The sequence below is a fragment of the Ceratotherium simum genome, chromosome 4 (assembly GCF_057802395.1).
Source record: "Ceratotherium simum simum isolate JZ-2026a chromosome 4, ASM5780239v1, whole genome shotgun sequence".
NCBI lineage: Eukaryota > Metazoa > Chordata > Mammalia > Perissodactyla > Rhinocerotidae > Ceratotherium > Ceratotherium simum.
The window spans coordinates 45,998,372-46,019,521 of NC_141903.1; the positions used below are offsets into that span (position 1 = coordinate 45,998,372).

The 21,150-nt window shown below is 38.3% G+C and overlaps 1 protein-coding gene across 1 annotated transcript in view; it reads left to right on the forward strand.

The window, feature by feature from the left end:
* Positions 1–21,150, forward strand: part of FBN2 (fibrillin 2) — a 235,238-nt gene that overhangs the window by 149,064 nt on the left and 65,024 nt on the right. The window contains exons 19-27 of the mRNA XM_004420246.3: positions 387–512; positions 5,033–5,152; positions 10,143–10,280; positions 10,870–10,920; positions 11,394–11,519; positions 14,279–14,506; positions 15,038–15,163; positions 19,904–20,032; positions 20,835–20,960. Of these exons, the coding sequence (XP_004420303.1) occupies positions 387–512; positions 5,033–5,152; positions 10,143–10,280; positions 10,870–10,920; positions 11,394–11,519; positions 14,279–14,506; positions 15,038–15,163; positions 19,904–20,032; positions 20,835–20,960 (1,170 nt within the window). The remainder of the gene's footprint in view (positions 1–386; positions 513–5,032; positions 5,153–10,142; positions 10,281–10,869; positions 10,921–11,393; positions 11,520–14,278; positions 14,507–15,037; positions 15,164–19,903; positions 20,033–20,834; positions 20,961–21,150) is intronic.

Below are 21,150 nucleotides of genomic sequence, written 5' to 3' on the forward strand. Positions count from 1 at the left end.
AAGAGGAGTATTGGCAACAGATGTTAGCTCAGGGCTAATCTTCCTCACAAAAAAAAATGAGTTTGTCTAATTTCATCAGGGCTTTAATATCTAATCTAATATAATACCACTACAGGACAATAAGTAAATGAAGAACAAGGTAGTAATGTACCTTTTCCAAGCTACTACATACCTCCCAGGGACTTCAAAACATCTTAAGAGTAGCCACCAGCATAAGAATAAAACTGAATGTCTTTTGCTTAGGATCAAGGAATATGTGGTGGGTACAAAAAGACTAAGTCAAGGAAAGGGGTAAGAAAAAACAAATAACAAAAATAAAACATTGTTGGTCACTGTGCTATGCGTTTCAATATGTGTATCTCCTGTCTTCTAATGGTGGCTTCCAGACATCGATGAGTGCTTGGTGAACAGACTGCTCTGTGACAATGGCCTGTGTCGAAACACGCCTGGAAGTTACAGTTGCACATGTCCACCTGGGTATGTGTTCAGGACTGAAACGGAGACGTGTGAAGGTAAGAGCTGTCTTCCTTGCCTTAATTGTGAATGGTAAGCACCTAGATATGCATAAACGTCAAGTACATCGATGAAGCAATATATAAAAAGAGTATCATTTGAATTTTTTTTATCATTTCTTTCAGCTCATCTGCTAATTTTAGAAATAGACTGCACTTAACCCAGTTTACAAATACCATCAGTTTTGTTCCATTCAGATAAAATATCAACAAACATTTGGAACAAATGTTTTTAAGTTTAAAAAAAATAAGTGAAAGGAGCCAGTTTGTTCCACTTGCTGAAATAAAATGTCAGATTTTTGTTTACTTTTTCTCTTTTTAAAACCACTATGACACATTAGCCTAAAGGAACCTGAATTATAATGGCAGTCAGCTCTTAGGCATTTTATTTACAAAATGATTGATATGCCTCAGAGGTTGGCCCAGAAAATATTTGGGGCCTGAGTAAAAATGGTCACCTTAACTAAATTTGTAGTCTAAGAAAATCATCCTTTCCATTTGATAATTTAAAAGTTATCATTTGGGCTTATAGATCATAAAGTAGTATTCAAAAACTTCTTTCTTTTCTTTTAATCACATTTTTCTGCAGTGGCAGTTACGTGAATCGAGTTAAATGCTTAGGGAAGGTTTCATTTTTAGTGAGATACCAGCTAAGCAATGAGTGCATTTAATTATGTTTTTGTTTATTGATCAAAGTACTTTATATTTCAGAGTAATCTGTTGTGTGACTACTGGTCATTGTTCCTTTTTAAGTCTCACTGTGTGGGCCTACAGAAGTCTCCCATGACGTTCTTAAATCCAATAACTACTTCTAAAGGGTAACATTTTAAAAAGAGGTTTCATCTTTAATTATTTTGAATAGACCTTGCCTTATCTGTTAAAGTATTTGTTTCTCAGTAACTCCAAAGCCAAGAAAACTGCAATGGTAATATTATGCAAAAAGATGTTAACATTCTCTCTTCATCTTATTGTTTCACTTCAAAGCATTCTTGTGAACAGAAACAAGTTAGGACTCAAACAAGATGCCAAAACACAAATGACTCAGCTGAAGTCAATGAAATGCAATTACAAAGTGCAATTCTAAGTTTGGACTAAATTGGAGGGACCACTGAAAAACAGTAATTAGCCTGAAGAAAGAAAAGAAAAGAAGAAAGAAAACCTCAGCATAAATGCAGTTTTTGTAAACTTAGTTCTGATGACTGTCTCCCCTACTGTCCACCACATTCTGCAGGAGCTCCTCAGAGAGCGCTCATTCCATTCCCAAGTAAAGTGCTTGAAGATTCATCTTTTCCATAAAAGAGCAGGGGGCACCCTTAAGAGTTTTGAATATCTTTCTTTAAGATATAAAAGCTCTCTTTTTAAACTAGCTCAAGCTTCTTAAATGTATTCAACAAGAGTCTTTATTTTCTAGCACCCACTCCCACGGTCTCCAACACCTATTATCCTTCAAAATTGCTCTGAGAAACATTCTTTATAAAAAAGTATTCTAGCCATATTTCCGCCATGAGATTTTTGGAGGGTGGGAGAAGGGATTTCAAGAGTAGTTTTGTTTTCTTTATTCCCAACATTCTATACTTTTTCCCCACTGCCCTTTATCAGTTTTATCTATTGTCTGTTGGAGAATAAGCTTCTGTTAAATGTCAGGAAACTGAAAGCCAGAACAGCTTAGGATATCATCTTGATTTAACTGGGAAGCTAATGATTATCAGGACTGGCTTCCCTGTCCACAGCAACAGTAGCCTTTGGTGCTATTGTGAGAGAGACACATAATGAGAACTAAATAGATGGGGTCTTTGATTCAGTTTGGTTAAAGTTTGGTTTGTATACCAAATTGTCAATGATATTTATAGCATATTGCTTCCATTTTAACAAGTAAAATGGAGTTGAAGGGTACTAAGAGCCAAAATAAGAATAAATAAAAGGTAGGTACTCGCCTGCTTACATGAACAATTGAAAAGTAGGAGCGAATGGTGTTTAATAGTATAACATTGGATGATTATGTAAATATTACGGCACATTAGTACCAAATTAGGCAAGAGTGAGGGTTAGAAACAGTGTTCTTCATTTATTTTGTCCAAACGGTAATTGTTCTTGATAAATCTGAGCCTTTTCTTTAGTATGAAATATATTTTATGTCTGTCATTCATAAGGAAGAAGTTCATGTTGTGTAAATAAAAGAGAAATGATAGAGAAATATTTTGCCTCTAGCCTTATGACATTGATTGAAATAAAAATGATTTATCATTAGAAACCTAACCAAATAACTGGTATTTCTACATTTTCTTCCCACTGTTAAGTTATTTGCATTTTATTAAGCGTTTTGCAAAAAAATTGACCAGAAGGCCATGACTCTCTTTTTCCCCTGGGTCTCCTCCTTATTTCCACCATCACATTTCACACAGTAAATTTGTCTGCCTGAAGCAGTTCTCTTCATTCTATTCCTTCTAAACTAATTTCCAAAGACTAGACAGGGAATTATTAGCAGATTCATTGCAGACTCTAGCTTTCTCTGGATATATTTTCTTTATTCACTAATTTTGCTTGTCATTCACATTTTCAACAGGCTATTTTAAATATATAATAAATAGCAGCAATAATAAAGTTCTTGTGATATTTCAGACTAAAGTTACAAAAAATTTATTTTACTTTTTTTGTTTGAGCTCCGAGAGCCTGTGAAAGTTAAAATTTTTACAGCAAGCACTGTGGTTTAGATTGTGTTTCCAGTGACATAACTAGTTAAATGTAAACCAGATGTGCTTTGAAGTTTATTTCCAGGAATGTACAGTGAACTGTTTCAATTCCTGGTTCCATGACATTCATAACATAAAAACATTGTATTTAAAGAAAACTTAAACAGTAGATATTTGTAGCTGTCATTGCATGTGTGTACAGTTTTTGAGTTCATAATTGCTTAATTTAAAATAGGGATTTCGGATGTATATGATAGTGACATTTTTGTTTGGGGGGAGCTTCTTACAAATGAAATTAATAGGTGAATTGTATATAATCTGTGCTCAGATTAGTTATCTGCTTCCTTTTTGGCTATCTAATTCTTTTTTACGTTGTGTTTTTACTGAAAGAATTTCAGTACTCTGGAATATATGTTTTCATTCCAAATCTGTGCTGTATTTACAAAACCTGCTCTTGTGTTTTTCTTTTAAGAGGCTTTCTTGCTACAAACAACCTGAAAAGAAGATGCATTTATATTTCCTCAAACAGTTTCTACTTAAGAATTAAATTAGTACCTGAGTATTTCCTTACTAGTTTTGAAGGAGCAAAACTGTTTTCCACATTGATTTTTAAATTTGCATTTCAAGTCCACTGACTTGAAAACAGTGAGCCCTGCCTTTACAGGACCAGTTTAGTTTATATTTGACTTGAGACATTTAAGAGTAATAAGCATTACAATCTTCTAATTGTTTATTTGCATATTTTTCTCAATATAGTATTTTATATTTAATTCAAAGAGAAGTTGAGAAAAAAGTAAGTGTTCTGGTGAACTCAGAAACCCTAGTTTTCAACAAAAATATGTCTTGAGGTACGTAGACCTGTCTCAGATAATTAACTAAGTACAAAAAGAAATCTGTGTACCCCTTCTTTGAATTGAGTGGTTGAATTTATACTGAAAGTCAGTCTTTGATATTATTTCTAGTAGCTGAAACTTGTATTTATTTTTAATTAACTCATGTTAAACTATTTAACTTCATTGGCTTGACATTTTCTTCAGCCACCACTTGAGAACACAGGGATACTCTATTTCTGCTTGCTTCTAACTGCCAACAGGAATTGTTTAGATTACGGTATATGATTTGAGTTAGGACTCAAATCAAATTAATAATAACAAAGGTCTATTTAAAGCAATTAAAAATTTTTTCTCTTTTATTTTACCAAAATCAGTTGTACTTTAAAAAACTCTCCACATCAAACATGCAAATGTGAACAGGCTAAAGAGAGAGGAAGGCAGATAAGGACTGGGAGAGAATGCTCTTACCTGGTATTCAAGTTTCACCCCTTATTTCCTGACTTGTCTCCAGGAGTTTGGAATTAAAGCCAGCAGTGTGATATTTTGTCTCCAATATAGGCTTTGTTAATTTTTCCAAAACCTCACGAGCCATAAATGACAGAAACAGTCAACCTTTGTGCACAGCATGTGGCACCTAGGAATATGTTGCTTTCCATGGAATCAGAATTCAGATTTCCCACAGGACAATTACATCTTATTATGGGGGAAGATTAATCCAATTCATGTACAGTTGTAGTAAAATAGTGAAGATTCACATACTAAACCCTTTCAAAATAAACTGATTCCTGTAGTCCTACTGACTCCCCAGTGGTGAATGTGTATATCCATGCTGTAAAATGCACGTCTCCAATCCCCATTCACTTTATGCCTCATAGATCCATATTAAAATTACAAGAGCCAAGTTTACCAGACATTCTGGCATAGCATGGCTTGTTGGAATAATATTTTCCAGAAACACATGGCAGTTCTAACAGAATCTTTTCCTTCTGGATTGTAGATATAAATGAATGTGAAAGCAACCCATGTGTCAATGGTGCCTGCAGGAACAACCTTGGGTCTTTCAATTGTGAATGTTCTCCTGGCAGCAAACTCAGCTCAACGGGATTGATCTGCATTGGTAAGATTCGTACACCGTGCTGATGTTTCAGGTTCACTGCAAAGATAAGCAGAGACCTCAGGCCTTACTGTGGATAAAACAGAACATGATTACAGGAAGCTAATAATTAGGAGTTTCTTTGGTTGTTTTCTCTTGTTATCAAGATAGGAGTAAACATGATAGCATAAACTGGACAGCCTCTTAAATTTTGTTAGATTCTAGGAAGTGTTCCTTTCATATAAGTAGATATATTATGCTATAAGTTATAAGCGTTTCCATACCACACATATTTATGTTTGGTACCCTAAGAATGCCTTAGGCATCAATACAATCAAATCCCTGCTGCATACTTTTTATAAACAACCTTCAATGGTAAACAAAAATGTGATAGAATTTGGACTCAGTTAACAGAACAAGATTTTGAAGATTTTAAACTTTAAACAAATAGAAAGAATTTATTATTTTTTCGTTTCTCCCGTCAATTGTAAATTTGTGGGATCCAAGGAAGAGAAGAAACTGTGTTCTTGCTTTTAGAAATCTCTAAAGGAGAAAGATTCCAGAACTTCCAAACTAACGTCTTTTAATATCTCTCAAAACATTTAGGGTCAGTTCTTAATAATGACAGTAGGACACATATATAAAAGGAGATAGTCTGATCTATTACTGTAAGGAACAATTCAGCACATGTAAGGGAAAAAACTATCCCAGTCATTTTTTCGTGCTTCCAGTATCTGTCTCTCCATTGGCTAGGAATACCACAGTTCATATCATTAGCCTGGATCCATCTTTAAAGTAAACTAAATATATGTTTCCAAATAGTTAGGAAGATATTTCAGATTTACATAGTGCCGAATAAATTGACAGTTTTTGTTTGTTAGATCTAGCCAATATGAATTTTCAATTTAATATTTGCCAAAGACAATAGTATTTTCAGTATTATGTCTGATGTTAACAATATTTAGCTGGATGCTAGAATACATGTTTGTTACATGAAGAGAAATGACCAAGTCCAAACTTATCAATGAAAACCTCCCCTTTGGAAATGTCAGCTCTTCATCTCCCAATGAAGTACAGCTGGTGAAATTTGAGCCTTGCTCAGCTCTCCATATTAGGAAATAGACTGCCGTCTGCCTGGGGCCTTACTTTTTTTCTTATAGAATTCCAGATTTGGGGGAGGGGGGGCATGTGGGTTGGATCTGGTAAGGCAGAAATATTTTTGCTAAGCCACAATTTCCAATTGAGATAGAGTCATTTTATTATGCAAAGGAAATGAACTCAGCATTTGTCAATTAATGTCTCAGAAAACTAAATCTGTATGCCACTTGGGCATCTAAGATATCTGAATTTTTGCTTCATCATAAGCACTTCTATTATTATGGCCTTTTACCCTTGTATTTATTAATGAAAAAAGAACAAAGAGTTTTTATTCCCAAGTCAGTATGTTTGACAACTAAATATCACCATATTTTTCTTAGCCAGTGTATTATGTGTTTTCATTCGTTATGATCAAATTTGAATATCCCAGCCTAGAGCTGCTCAGAAAGAAATTTACTTAATATTTAAAAATTTTAGACATTATTTTATATACTTTTTTAATTAAAAACCGAATTCAAGTTCTAAAAAGGAAATAAATAGTACAATATACATAGGAAAAATTACGAAAATTTTTAATAGGCCTGTCAGTGGCTCTAATTGGTGATTAGCCTGCAAACTGCTCTTTTATAGGATCCAGTTCTCTAAATTTAGAACTGAATAAAAATTCTCTGAGGTAATTACTGAGTTAGAGCATATATGAATTAGTTAAATACTTAGAGTATTTAGGGATCTAGAATCTCTTCTGCAAACTTCCTAAATATAAATTAATCTTAAACTGTTCTGTAAACTGCTTGAAAAGACTATCGTATTCTGGTTGAAAATGATTAAATATAATAGAGCAATACATTTGATTAATCTTTCCTACATTACACTGCTCACGTCTGATGGCTCTATGTAATCCAGACCAATTTCCCTCACTTTTGGCTCCGGTCTGCCTTCTGTCCTCAAATTACGTGGACGTGACAAGGGCAGTGACCTCTCTGTTGTCATCTCCAGTGGTCCATTCTCCATCCTCGTCTTAGCCAATTAGCAGTGTTGGACACAGTTAATCACTCACCCCTTCTCAAGAAGTTTTCCAGTTTTGGCCTCCTCTTTTTCTCCTTTCACTTTTCTGGCTCGTTTCTCGGTTTCTTTTGTTATGTCTTCCATATCCTCCTGCCCTCTAACTTGAAGTATCCCACAGGTCAGTCCTTGGACCTCTTTGCTTCTCTGTCCACACTCATAGGTAAATGGCGTCTACATTGACTCTCAAATTTATCTCTCCATCCTCAACCTCTCTACTAATTTCAGACTTTCCAGCTGTCTGCACAGTGTCTCCATTTGGATGTCTAATGGACATTTCAAACTAAACGTGTCCAAAACATAATTCCTGTCTTACAGCTTGAACCCATGTCTCCTAGAATCATTTCTGTCTCCGCAGATGGCAACTCCATTCTTCCACTTGCCAGCGCCGAAACCTTGGAATCTCTTTGATGCCTTTCTCTCAAACTCCACATTGAATCCATCAGCAAATCCTGTTGATTGTACTTGAAGTTTATACATATTTCAATCACCTCTCACCATCACTAACAACGACCCCCAATCCAAGCCACCATTATTTCCCTTCTTGATTATTACGCTGGCCTCTGTCTTATATTTGTTTTCTCATATTTGCCATCCTAGAGCTTATTTTCCACAAAGCTACCAGGTAATCCTTTTAAAACATAAGTCAGAACACGTCTGACATGTCTGGAATGTTCTTCCCCCAGGTTTCTATGTTTTGTTCGCTTCATGTCTCTACTCAGACGTCACATTGTAAGTCAGGACTTCTCTGACCACCCTATGGTGGTCAAATAAGTCTTTCTCCCTTTTACACCCTCGACACTGCTTACTCTGCTTTATTTTTTTCAAAGTTGTTAACCAACTCCTGACTACATTACTATATAGTACCTATATCTAGTTCTTGTGTGTTTGTGTGTGTGTGTGAATCAATGGATTTTTTGACTTTTGAGTGTTGATACAACACCAGCCTAAAGAAGCATGGTGTTACAGAGTGAGGGCTCAGAAATCACACTGTGCAGATTTGACTCTTGATGCTGACACTATACTAGCTAGGTGACCTTGGGTAAATTGGTTGACCTCTGTGTGCCTCAATTTTCTCATCTGCAAATTGTGTGTACCTTATGGGATTGTTTTAACGAGTAAATAAACTAATACAGGGGAAGCCTTTAGAGTAGTGCTTGTCGCTACCTCAGTAAATATTAGCAATTGCTATTACCATTTATCTTACTTAAAATGATGACAGTCAAGGTGATAAATCAATAATTAGTCTGGGTCCTTAAAAGACCATATAAAAACACAGTAGCGTTACTTAAGCATCTGTTTCCTCTGTGCTATGGAAATTACAAGTTTAAGCCTGTAAAAAGCCTGTAATGTGAGGCCTGATACAAATGCTGATAAGCAAGACTTTTGCATTCAATTTTTACCCAATTTGAGTCTCAGAATAGAAAAAAGCAAAGTGACTGTCCATCTCTTCTCCACATCCTTGCCCCATAACTTTTGTATCCAAAGACAGAGTTGTTTGTTTTGTTTTAACCCCTGCCCCAGAGGGCTTGAGCTATAGGTGACTTCCTCTTAATTGCTAGTGTTCAGTAGGGAATCAGAAGTGACAACTTCTCCCTCCGTGGGCCTCCCCATGTCACCATACTTCTCTTTCTGTGTTCCTGGTTATGTTTTGTTTTTATTGTTGAATTTAGCAGTAAAACTTTACCCATATTATTAAATGAGTTTTAAAGTAAATATTATAGGACTGTGCTTTTTCTTTTTTGTTTTCCAAGTCTGTGGGCCACAATATACTGTTAAGGTTTTGTTAATCGTTTTACACATCAGCTGCATAGGCGTCACCTGAGGAGGGGGTCACATGCAGACTCCTGGGCTGCACACCCGGAGACTTAGGAATCTGCATTTTAACAGGAGCCTCGGAAATGTTGTGCACACTGAACTCAGAGCCACAGTCCTGCAAGGGAAACTTCATATACGATTCATTTTACCCAAGTAGCATTTGCCATGTCAACTTTGACTGGATTCCTTGTCACCGCTTCAAAAACAGTTATTTAACAGTCATTTAAGGAGGAACTTAAATTTGATGTGGAGACATAGTCTAAAAAGGTAGGAGTAGTTATCGCTAGATGGTTGGTTTACAGGTGATTTTCATATTTTTTTTGCTATTTCTTCAAATAGTTTGCTATAGGCATGTGTTACTTTTTGAACGAAGATAAAGCTATACATATGTATGCATAGGAAAATGCCTGAAAGAAAATTTATCAAATATTAGTCCTGGTATGTCTTAGTGGTGGTTTTTTTGTAGGTGGTATTTATTTTCTCTTCATCTTTTAGATTTCTTTTTTTTTTTTCAAATTATTGATCAAATAATTATCTTCAGTTGGAAAAACACTGGTTTCTCTCTAATAGAGCGTAAATTGTGTGTGGTTTATTTGGTGGGGAATTAGGAAAGAAGGAGATTATTTGAGGAATTTTATTTGATAAAATCTTAAATATTAAAATGTTTATCATAAAATATAAATCTCATGAATATTTTTCACACAAGGAATGATCTTATCACGGTAATGAATTGTGTTTGTGAGCATCAGCATAAAATCTCAGGCAACAGCAGCCGCTCCTAGAATACCAGTAAATATAAGTGTGTTAACTAGCATATCATGTGAAATATATATAGTACAATATTTGACTTACATGTATATATTATGCTATATTTAAAATGCATGTACATGTAGATATGTTCAAAGAATATGCTACTAAAATGTTTTTAAAATAATGCCTTTTTTTTTTAATACTATAAAAAATGCCTTTGGCGTATACAACTGAATTATCCTTTCTTCAGAGATGAGAGCTCCCATCCCTTCCTGTTCCTTTTCAGACAGCCTGAAAGGGACGTGTTGGCTCAACATCCAGGACAACCGCTGTGAGGTGAACATTAACGGAGCCACTCTGAAATCGGAGTGCTGTGCCACACTCGGGGCCGCCTGGGGGAGCCCCTGTGAGCGCTGCGAACTAGGTAGGAGGCTGACCCGGGGGCTTCTCCCTCAGCTAGGCACCTTTTTCACTACGTATTTCCGTATTTCCGTAGTGAGGAAAACCGTAAAGATCATTCCTCTCCCTAAAATGTTGTCTTTCCTGGGGAAATTTATTCACTTCTTGAAATATGTATTTGTTTTATCTTTTCACTGTAAGCAGACCTCCTGATTGTTTTAGACGAGGAAGGGAATCAGTTAGAATTTAGCTGCTGGATGACGGTCAATATCCTCCAGTATCCTTGTTTGCATGTGTCCCATTAGACCATGCTGTCTCTTCCCTTTAAATCTTTTATGCGTTGACTTGTAATTTAATTGGCAATGTGAAAACAAAAAAGAATTGTAGGAAAAATTATGGGAATCTCAATGTGGGTCAACACTGATGGAGTGACACAGCATGTCATGTGCTACACTGAAGGAAGAGAGGGCAGCCGGAGTCCCTGGCCTCTACCACCCCAGCCTGTGGTTTTTATTTAGTTCAATTTCGATTCCATTGTCCTGTTTCTTGAGCTTAAGACAGTTGTATTTTTTTTTTTTATAATGAAGTAAAAATGTGTCCTGTTGTTTTCACAGATACAGCTTGCCCAAGAGGCTTTGCCAGGATTAAAGGTGTTGCTTGTGAAGGTGAGTGTGTTCTTGGATGATATTGTGAATCTGTAGAGCGGTATGTCAGGTTAACATTCGCTCTCACACTTTGGCGATATGTATCATTTTCAAAAATCTTGAAATTTCAGTAAAATACTCGGTGTAATTGACAAATACTTCCTAAGAATACTCTCAGGAAACAGCTTCTATTTCCCATTTCTCCTCTTTATGCTGTTGGGTAAATTTTCATGAGGACATCGCTGGCATGTAATGCACAGAACAGCTGGCAGAGGAGCACGTCTGGGCTGTGTTTTATGGATGGGCGAGGCTGTGGTAATTTGCACAGCTGGTACCTGGGAAACCCGGTGGCTGCCTTGTGGAATATTTCTGCTTAACGCAAGAAATAGTCCACGTTGTATTGCACACTGAATATGCTATAGAGGAAGTAAGTCTACACCTGCTTTTTCTATTTGTAATATCTTTATCCCTCTGCTTGCTTTATTTCCCTGTAGATGTTAACGAGTGTGAGGTGTTTCCTGGCGTTTGTCCAAATGGACGTTGTGTCAATAGCAAAGGATCTTTTCATTGTGAATGCCCTGAAGGCCTTACGTTGGATGGAACTGGCCGTGTGTGTCTGGGTAAGATTCATGCCCTGCTGTGATTTATGAATGAAACTAGCCGTGAATTCTCTTATTCTTTGGGCAGTGACCAGTCCAAAAGCTTTAGGTCTGTAGCTGGAAAACTTGCTTTACATGAGATATTTTGAGGGAAAACCACTAGGGGATATTTTTTAAGTGAATGTATTTAAATGAAATGGTTTCTGCATAATACAGGAAGTTGGTATTGCTCAAAAATTTATCTGTAAAATTACAATTTCTTTAATCAGATATTTTAGGCAGGTTCAGTCTTTCACATTGAGTCAATGGAATAAGAGAACTATGTTTATTTTGAACATAGAAGAAAAATTAGAGATTAGTGTGTGAGTTAACATTTATAGCCCACTGCAGCTTAGATAAGACAATGGGGAAGGTCATGCGCAAAGATATGTGGCTTCTGTTGGAAGACATCAACTGATCTTGGTCTTTTCTTTACTACTTTCAGAATTTAAAGTTTCTTAATGCTTTATTTTCTAAAGATGTAAAATGAGGAAGCTATTTCTTTCAACATCATATTCTAGAAATGCCTAGTTGACCCTATTCTTCATCAGTGTTGTGCTTGACTAAACTTGAGTTTCATGATTGAAAAAGAAACTTCTATTAATTCTATATTTTATCTAAACAATTTTTTATTTACTTAAGGGATTTTTTTTTTCCAATTTGCTATGGAACAGTGAGTTTTCAGTTTGTAAAATAACTTTACATAGGTTTGTGTTTGAAATTTAACCTTGTATGGGCCGGCCCCATGGCTTAGCGGTTAAGTGCGCACACTCTGCTACTGGCGGCACGGGTTCGGATCCCGGGCGCGCACCAATGCAACTTGTCCACCCATGCTGAGGCGGCGTCCCACATACAGCAGCTAGAAGGATGTGCAACTATGACATACAACTATCTACTGGGGCTTTGGGGAGAAAAACGGAAAAAAAAAAAAAAAAGAAATTTAACCTTGTAGACCAAGCATGAGCAATGGTAGTATTATATTCAAAGATCTTTAAGATATTTAAATATATCAGTGATTTTTAAGATTAGCAGGAAGAAAAAAGGTTTCAACACTATCCAATTTAGTTATCACAATTAACACAAATTTCAAGTTAATTTTTTTTTAATTAATTAATTAATTTTTTTTTCCCCCCAAAGCCCCAGTAGATAGTTGTATGTCATAGCTGCACATCCTTCTAGTTGCTGTATGTGGGACACGGCCTCAGCATGGCCGGACAAGCGGTGCGTCAGTGCGCGCCCGGGATCCGAACCCAGGCTGCCAGCAATGGAGCGCGCACACTTAACCGCTAAGCCACGGGGCTGGCCCCATTTTAAGTTAATTTTTGATAGCATTAAATTTGGATACAAAGTATGACTGTAAAATCATAAGGAATTGTTTAGACATTATAATATCCAAAGTCCAAATAATAAAGAAAAATTCTTTTCAGAATTTTATTGTTAAATTATCTACAAAGTTTAGAAAAAAGTAAAGTATCTTTTGAATATCACAAAATAATAGTATCAGTGTAGTCAAAAGGCTAATGAAATCAAATTGCCTTCACTAACCAAAGGCTGCAGTATATGAAGATACATTATTGATTGCAAATTACCACTCAGCAAAATAAATTCCCAGTAACATGACTCAAAGTCAGACCTTTTGTAATTTTCTAAAAGGATATATTGGATTCTTCATCCTTGTACTTTGGTTAAATGTTTTTTGTCACTGCTTGAATTGTGCTATAATAATTAATTGTTGCTGGGAATGTGAGAAAGTTTCAAGAAGAGATTGGCATATGACAATGTAAAATATTCTGAGAACAAAGTAGAGGTAAACTGCTCCCACAGAAATTTGTCTAAATCAGGAGTTCCAAACTCAAATGCGGGTAACATAAATGAATGAGGTGGTAATAAGGAGTGGTGGGGACTGCAGCAGGGGCCATGCGGATAACATAAATGAATGAGGTGGTAATAAGGAGTGGTGGGGACTGCAGCAAACTGTAGAGCACGTATACCATCCAAAGATTTTAGAATTCATATTTTAATTTCTTTGCAAGCCAATCAAAACATTCACAGGCCATATGTGGCCAACATGCGGACGATGTTTTGATTCCTGATGTAAATATTGATATGGATCTCAGTAGTAAAGACACAGGATTACTCTGCCAGACTGTCATAACTTTTTACATACTTAGATCAAAAGCACTTTTTTCCCCCCAACTAATCCTAGAATAGCTCATAGTTTAGTGACAGTAAAACATGCTGAAATTATTTTACTCTTTCTGAAGTGAGCAATGCAAAAAAGGGATCATATGAAGGAGTGTTGTCACAAAGGACCCTTTTCTTCCTGAAGGTGTCTTGTGAGAATTAAGTAATACCAAAGGAGAACCCACCTTTACTCTCTTTATTTTTTTTTTTTTTGTGAAGAAGATCAGCCCTGAGCTAACATCCATGCTAATCCTCCTCTTTTTTGCTGAGGAAGACCAGCTCTGAGCTAACATCTATTGCCAATCCTCCTCCTTTTTTTTTTTTCCTCCAAAGCCCCAGTAGATAGTTGTATGTCATAGTTGCACATCCTTCTACTTTACTCTCTTTAAATGACAGTCATTATAGAGGCCATTCCAGGAGGTCAGGGACTGAGTCTCTGCCCACTAGCATATCTCCAGGGCCTGTCACCATGCCAGGCACTAAGCAGATGCTCAGTATATGAATGTTCGATGAATGTTACAACTTAATCTCAAATTGTGATTTTGCTCTCCGTGTAGATATCCGCATGGAGCAGTGTTACTTGAAGTGGGATGAAGATGAATGTGTCCATTCTGTTCCCGGGAAGTTCCGCATGGACGCCTGCTGCTGTGCGGTCGGGGCGGCTTGGGGCACCGACTGTGAGGAATGCCCCAAACCTGGCACCAAGGAGTATGAGACCCTCTGTCCCCGGGGGCCTGGCTTTGCTAACAGAGGAGATGTTCTCACAGGCCGGCCGTTTTACAAAGGTAACTCCACTGCATGTTGCTCCCTCTGCCCTAAAGCTCACCTTCTACATTCTCTGAGAATTGGTTTTACTTTAAACATTTGATTTCTCACTTTATTTTCTTTGTTAAACGTGATTTGTGGCCAACGTTACGGTCCAGGAATATAAATCACCTATATAAGACGGTATTGAAGTATAGATATAAAACAGGCTGCTAATCTCGCTTCTCTGACCTCCTTCTACTGGGCCTCTGCTTTCTTAGCACAGCCTGACTAGATGCAGCTCTGATGTAGCAAAAAGTTCTCCATCCCCCCTAAACTTTAGACAACAAATGGTCAGAAATAATAAAGGGATCAGAACTCTTCATTAAGAATACGGGATCTTTTTAACAATGGAAGCTTTTTGGGTGGCATCAGTGTGATCATTGAAAATTTTGATATCCTCAGTTTTTACTTGGGTACCTTATTTTTCATCATGATAGACCTTTAACTTAAAATGATGGACCTACTCTTATATCAACCAGCTCTGCATTTTGGCTTTATCCTGCTCTTAGATATCAATGAATGCAAAGCGTTTCCTGGGATGTGCACCTATGGAAAGTGCAGAAATACGATTGGAAGTTTCAAGTGCCGTTGCAATAGTGGCTTTGCTTTAGACATGGAAGAAAGGAACTGCACGGGTAAGATGGTTCTTTCATTGCATTTGGTAAACGCTGGCTCTCTTTCTTTTGCTGTTTGAAAGTACTGCCTTCAAAAGCCCACCCTCTCACTGAGAACATGTAAACTTCTCTTTCTATTTCTTTTGTCTACACTTAAATCAGTTCTCCAAACAAACTTGTGAGAAAACTGCAAAATAGCATGAAAATGCTATTTATTTTACCTATAAGAACAACATAAAAATATTTTCAGAATTTATGCGTACTAAAGAATATAGCCATTAAATCAACTATTGTATAAACTCGATATAAGTATTCTGTTAAAAATTTTAAAGTTTGTAATGTGGAAGTCGTAACTTATTTTCCTCATCTATGAACAGTTTTTTAGTAATTATGCTTCAGTCACCATCCATAGCCTCATCCATAACCATTCCCTTTATTTTGAAAAGATGTGAAATTCCAAATTTTTCTATTACATAATATAACAAATTATTCCAGACACTTGACGTATATCTCCAAAATCTTATTTTCGGAGCTCTCTTTGTTCATATTCTTTTCGGAATTTTCTCTTTTCTCCTACCCTCACACCTGCTCCTTCTTCATGAGTGTCATTGAAATGTCTCTCTTGACTCCTTCCTAACTTCTCTTCCATAGCATATCACTGTATTCACTCGTGTACCTACCGAGCCTAGAGCATCTCAAAGCATTTCAAAACTGTCCATCTGGTCTTCTAAGTTCTGCTGTCTTGTCTTTCAGCTATGCCTCCAGTGCTGATCCCCAACCCCTAACCCCCTCAACTTCTGTTTTGTGCACTCTGGGCTGCTGAACTTGCCTGGGGGTGGGGAGAGAGTCTGAGGAGAGCTGACTGAGATCTCTGCATTCACCTTCAGCCAGGCCCTCGTATTAGTGACCCTCTATTCACCTCTTTATGTCGCTTACTGACTTTATCTCAGCACTCCTTCTAAACCTCTTCTGACCCACACACCCTCTCATATCCCTATTTATTCCCTTTCTTTGTTATTGAGATCAAATCTGATTGCCAATACCTTTCTCGTATACCCTTCTTTCTGGCAATAAGATTTCCTTTTCCTCCCACATTCTTTCCTCCACTTTCAGAGAATGAGACGTGATGTTCTTCCGCAATTTTCCGGTTAACTCCTCTGCTTTCGCTCTCCTCCCCTCCTCCGGCTCTTGGTCCTTCAGCTGGCTTCACTCCTCTCTCCCCCCTCTTTACTGGTTCCTTTCCCTAGACCTGTAATTAGTTGAAAACATCTCCTCAGCCCTTCTTTTTCCTCATGGTACTATCCTGTTTTCCTCCTGTTACTTCTCACCCCTCTCTTTTAACTAGCCATTTGCTTTGTAACCCCATGTAGTGTTGACTTTTGCCCTCCCTCCTTCAGGCACCTATACATACTCTGGCAAAACACCTTTGTTGAGTTAAAAAAAAAAAAAGTCTTTCTGTTGGTGCATATTCTCCTTGACCTCTGCTGGCCAGAATCCTCCTTGATTTTCTTCTCTCTTGGTTTCCATAGTACTTCCCTGTCTCAATCTTACTTCCATGACTATGATGTTTCTTTTCTAATCTTCACAGATTATTCTTGCCTTCAGCCTTTTCCATCCCTTGGGCCTTTTCCAGAGCCCTCTGCTCTCTCAGCATTCTGCCTCTCAGAATCACATCTACCATCATGACTTCATGGATGGCCTCTGTTGAGCTGACTCCTAGATGCTATCTCTAGCCCCTTACTCTTCCTGAGTTTCACTCCCACGTTTCTAACTTCCATCTGGACAGTTTCTCTTTGTTTTAGTCTCCCTTTGCCACATCCCCCTCCTCAACTTCTTCTGCCTAGGGATTTCTTTGTATGTATTAATAGTATTACTTCACTCAGGATTGAAGCCTCAAACTTAATTTTGACATCTCCCTCTCCCAAGGGACAAGTGAAAAAGTTACGTATATTCTTCTATCAAAATGGCTATGTCAAGACTATTTCTTCTATACTGTTGCAGATGCAGGTTTGGCTCCTCAGGAAACAGACACTGAGAAGAGATTAGCATGCAGGAAGTTTGTTAAGGGTTGCTCTTGGGATCAACAACTAGGGGAGGGAGGGGAAGGAAGCAGAAGTGGGCAGATGGAGAAGTTGGGCTGTGATGCAGTCCTAATGCAGTCCTCAGCCCATCCCACTGGGAGCTCTGGAACCGAATGGCTCATCAGAATTGTCTTGAGTTAGGACAAAGGGGCCAGGCATTTATGTACCTGCATGATCAACCTTTGGATACGTCTGCCTAGAGGAGGGGTGTGTCTGTGGAGAAGCGGCCCTCTTAGCTGAGGCATTTCCTGGAGATTGTTTACATCTTGGGGCTTTCTGCCAGCAGCTGTCCCAGCAGCTGAGGGGGAGGGCAAGTCAGTCCTTCCTTCCTGAAGGGGGAACTGGGCAACATATCACAGTATCTGCTACATTACAGATTCCTCCAAGGTCTTCTCACCTATTAATTTTCCACAATCAGATCCTTCATTTTCATAACTAGAAGGTTTGTCATCCTAAAGCAGGGCTTAGGTTGTGTAACTTCCCACAAAACAACTTCCATTGACTCAGACAATCCTAGACCTGAATAAAGAAGCTCTGAGTACTTCCAGTTCTCATTCCACTGATTTTTGGTGTGCAATGAACCAAGTCACTTACTGTCTCTGAAACTCACCTTCTTTAACTGTATATGAGAGATTTGTCAACAACACTGCAGCGTTGTGGGATATAATGTGAAAGGACAGCAGGACACTGGTAGCTGCCGTTCTTCACAGCATTTAAGGCCAATCTTCTGCTTCCCGTGTTTGGCGCCCTCGGTAACCATACCCAACCTACCTGTGCTTGTGCTAATTATCAGCCTCTACAGTCCAGCCACTCTGTAACTTACTGTTCTCTGAAATGCATTGTTTTTCTTCACCTATGCACTTTATCTCTTGCCTTTCTATTTTTTACACATCTTTAAAGTTAGAATTTCTGTACAGCCTTCAAGGACCAGGTCAAAAGCCACGTCCTCCAACATACCAATTCTTAGCAGAGAATAGCTTACATATATACACAGCCTTCTGGAAGCCTGGTGTACAGGTGTGGGCTCTAGGCTTGGACCAACTGCTTGCAAGAACTGAGAGACCCCACCCTCACCTTCTGTCTGCTTGGCTCCCCTAGGCCTGTAGTGGTGGAGACATGCCCAGCAGATGATCCTGCTGCTTCCAGCAACCTCTACATCCAGGAATGAGGCCCTCAGGGCGTGTTAAGAACCAGGTCCTGTACCCGCCTCCCCCACAAACTCACACTAGTGGTCATGTCATGCCCTTGTCTCCCAATAAACATGACTACAGCCAAAAAAAAGTGCTTGAATCTATGAGACAAGTCTAGGAGACAAACGCTATTCTCATCACGTAACTCACTTACTCCTATGAGGTGGGTTCTGCTGTACTCCCCGTTTTACAGATAAGGAAATTGAGGCACAGAGAAATTCAATGATTTTCCCAAGGCCCTATACCAGATAGATGACAGAAGTGGGACTTGTGCCCTGGTGTCTGGTTCCAGAGTCCATGTTCTTTACACTGTGCAGCTCCCACCATGTCACATCAGCCAAAATGTTTCCCTGTTCTGCCACAGGACTTACTCTGTGTTCTTCATATGGCTCTTACCACCACTTCCTAGATAAAATTAAAATGATTAAAGGTAAAAATTAATATGCATGTTGTTAGCTGCTTAATTGAATCAATGAATTTTGTTTAAAAGAAAGTACTTACGTTTTTTCAATATGGCCTGTAATTGGGGAAATAGAGAAAAACAAAAACTGGAAGAAAGCAGGGGCTGAGACCCCCCAAGAAAGCATGCACAAGTCATCCACTGATAAATCCTGTGATAGAAAAACTTCAAAATTGAAATTCATCAAATTAAAGAGATGCTGGCAAAAGCATTTTTTCCCACTGTGAGAAAAATTTTTTAAAGAGGTCGTGTTTTCTTAATCATGTTTTATAGACATGACTTCTCTATTTAAAAATCTTAGTTAATAGGCATGGGAGATTTCTCAGAGAATCCTGTTTTTGAGAATATAAACACTGCTATTTAAGATTCTTATTTACTGTAGTATATAAAAAGTTACAAACATCATTTTTCTTTATTTTTATTTTTAAAATTAGATCAGCAGGCCCTCACATCTGAATGTGACACAAAAACACAAATTGGGGCATATTCTATGGCCCTGCCATGTATGTATGTATGTGTGCTCTCTGGCTCAAGGTTAGGTGGCTACATCTGCCTCTGGGGCTGTCTCTCTGTGGTCTGCCAGCCACCCCTGCTCAGAGGCAGCGGCCCCCAGGGGTGGGCACGGGCTAGTGTGGCAGAACCAGCCTGGCCTCTGCATCGTGCGTGGCGCTTCCTCCACGTGTCTACTGCTTCCTTGTTTGCCACCTGCCTTGTTCGGCTCATCCTGCAGTTGCTTGGTTCATCCTACTGTTACCATTTCTAAAAAGAGAAATCCACAATTCCAGAATTCTTAAAGGTGAAAAGGCACCTCCTGCCCGTTGGCCGTGACAGTTTTGGCAGTTGGCGAAAGGAATGTGTCTAAGGCCCTGTCCGCCTCTAGCTGATCTGAAAAGATACCCTCCTGCTGCTAGCCACTGACTTCTGCATTTCAAGTGTGCTGCCTCTTCACTCAGAAGGCCAGATCTCTCCGTTCTTGGACACTTTCTCATCTCATTCTGTTTTTTCGTTTCTTTTAAACCCTGTGAATTAGACATTGATGAGTGCAGGATTTCTCCTGACCTATGTGGAAGTGGAATCTGTGTCAACACGCCAGGCAGCTTTGAGTGCGAGTGCTTCGAAGGCTATGAAAGCGGGTTCATGATGATGAAGAACTGCATGGGTAAGCATGCTGAAGCTCCTCCCCTCCAGTCTTGAAACGAGTCTAGTGCAGACACGTCAGCTCGACCTTGGCTTGTCTCAGAGCTGTTAACAGCATGCTTGGCAAGGAGCTGTCATGAGAGAGAGAACAGATTCAAATGTCAGACAGGAAATCTGCTCCTAGATAGCTCTTGGGAAGCCTCAATCTCTTGGCGCCTTAGTGGCAGTGAGATATTGAGACTGGGTTCTATTTATTCATAGAATCTAAAATCAACACAGATTAGCTATTCAGGAGGAATTCATGTAAAGTGTATGACGTTGTGTGGTGACCTCAAAATTTATATTCAGTCATGCCAATCCCATGTTATTTCCCTTATTTGTGTTTTATTACAAACTCTTTTGGTATTGATCACCTTTTAGCACACTATTTCATTTTCAGTGACTTAGAGGACTCACCTCATAGGACGGAGTGGGTGATCAGTCTAAGATTTTTCTTTCTCTTTAATTAAAGATATAGAGAGCAATATATGGTATCTGGAGTTTAGGATTATATAAAGCAAATATTGCTTATTTTTACTCTTGTAAGTCTGCTCATTTCATAAAAGTAAATTCCTTGATAGCTCACCATCTTTAAGAGTAGAACTTTTACCATTTATCTACTGATAGTAGAAGAAGTGAGGGGAGCATTATCCCATCTCCTATTAAGCCTGTCTCTTACATCTGAGTCACACTCACCTCAGATAAATGATTCTTTGTCCCATGCTGTATGCGTGAATATTTTTTCCTCAGAGTTCTTTAATGGATTTCACATTTTTACCTTTCAGACATTGACGAATGTGAACGTAACCCTCTCCTTTGTAGGGGTGGCACCTGTGTGAACACTGAGGGCAGCTTTCAGTGTGACTGCCCACTGGGACATGAGCTGTCACCATCACGTGAGGACTGTGTGGGTGAGTTTGTCTCCTCAGCATATAAACCCACCCAGCTCAATGGGTAAAGATCATAAAGATTGGGGTTGATTCTAACAAACTTGTTTTTAGCACATGAAATCTAGCTGATTAAAAGTTAGAAATTCAGAGTCCTTACATTTAGATTCAAGCTGTGTCTTTAGAGAATGCTTCAGTGACATACTCGGTTGAG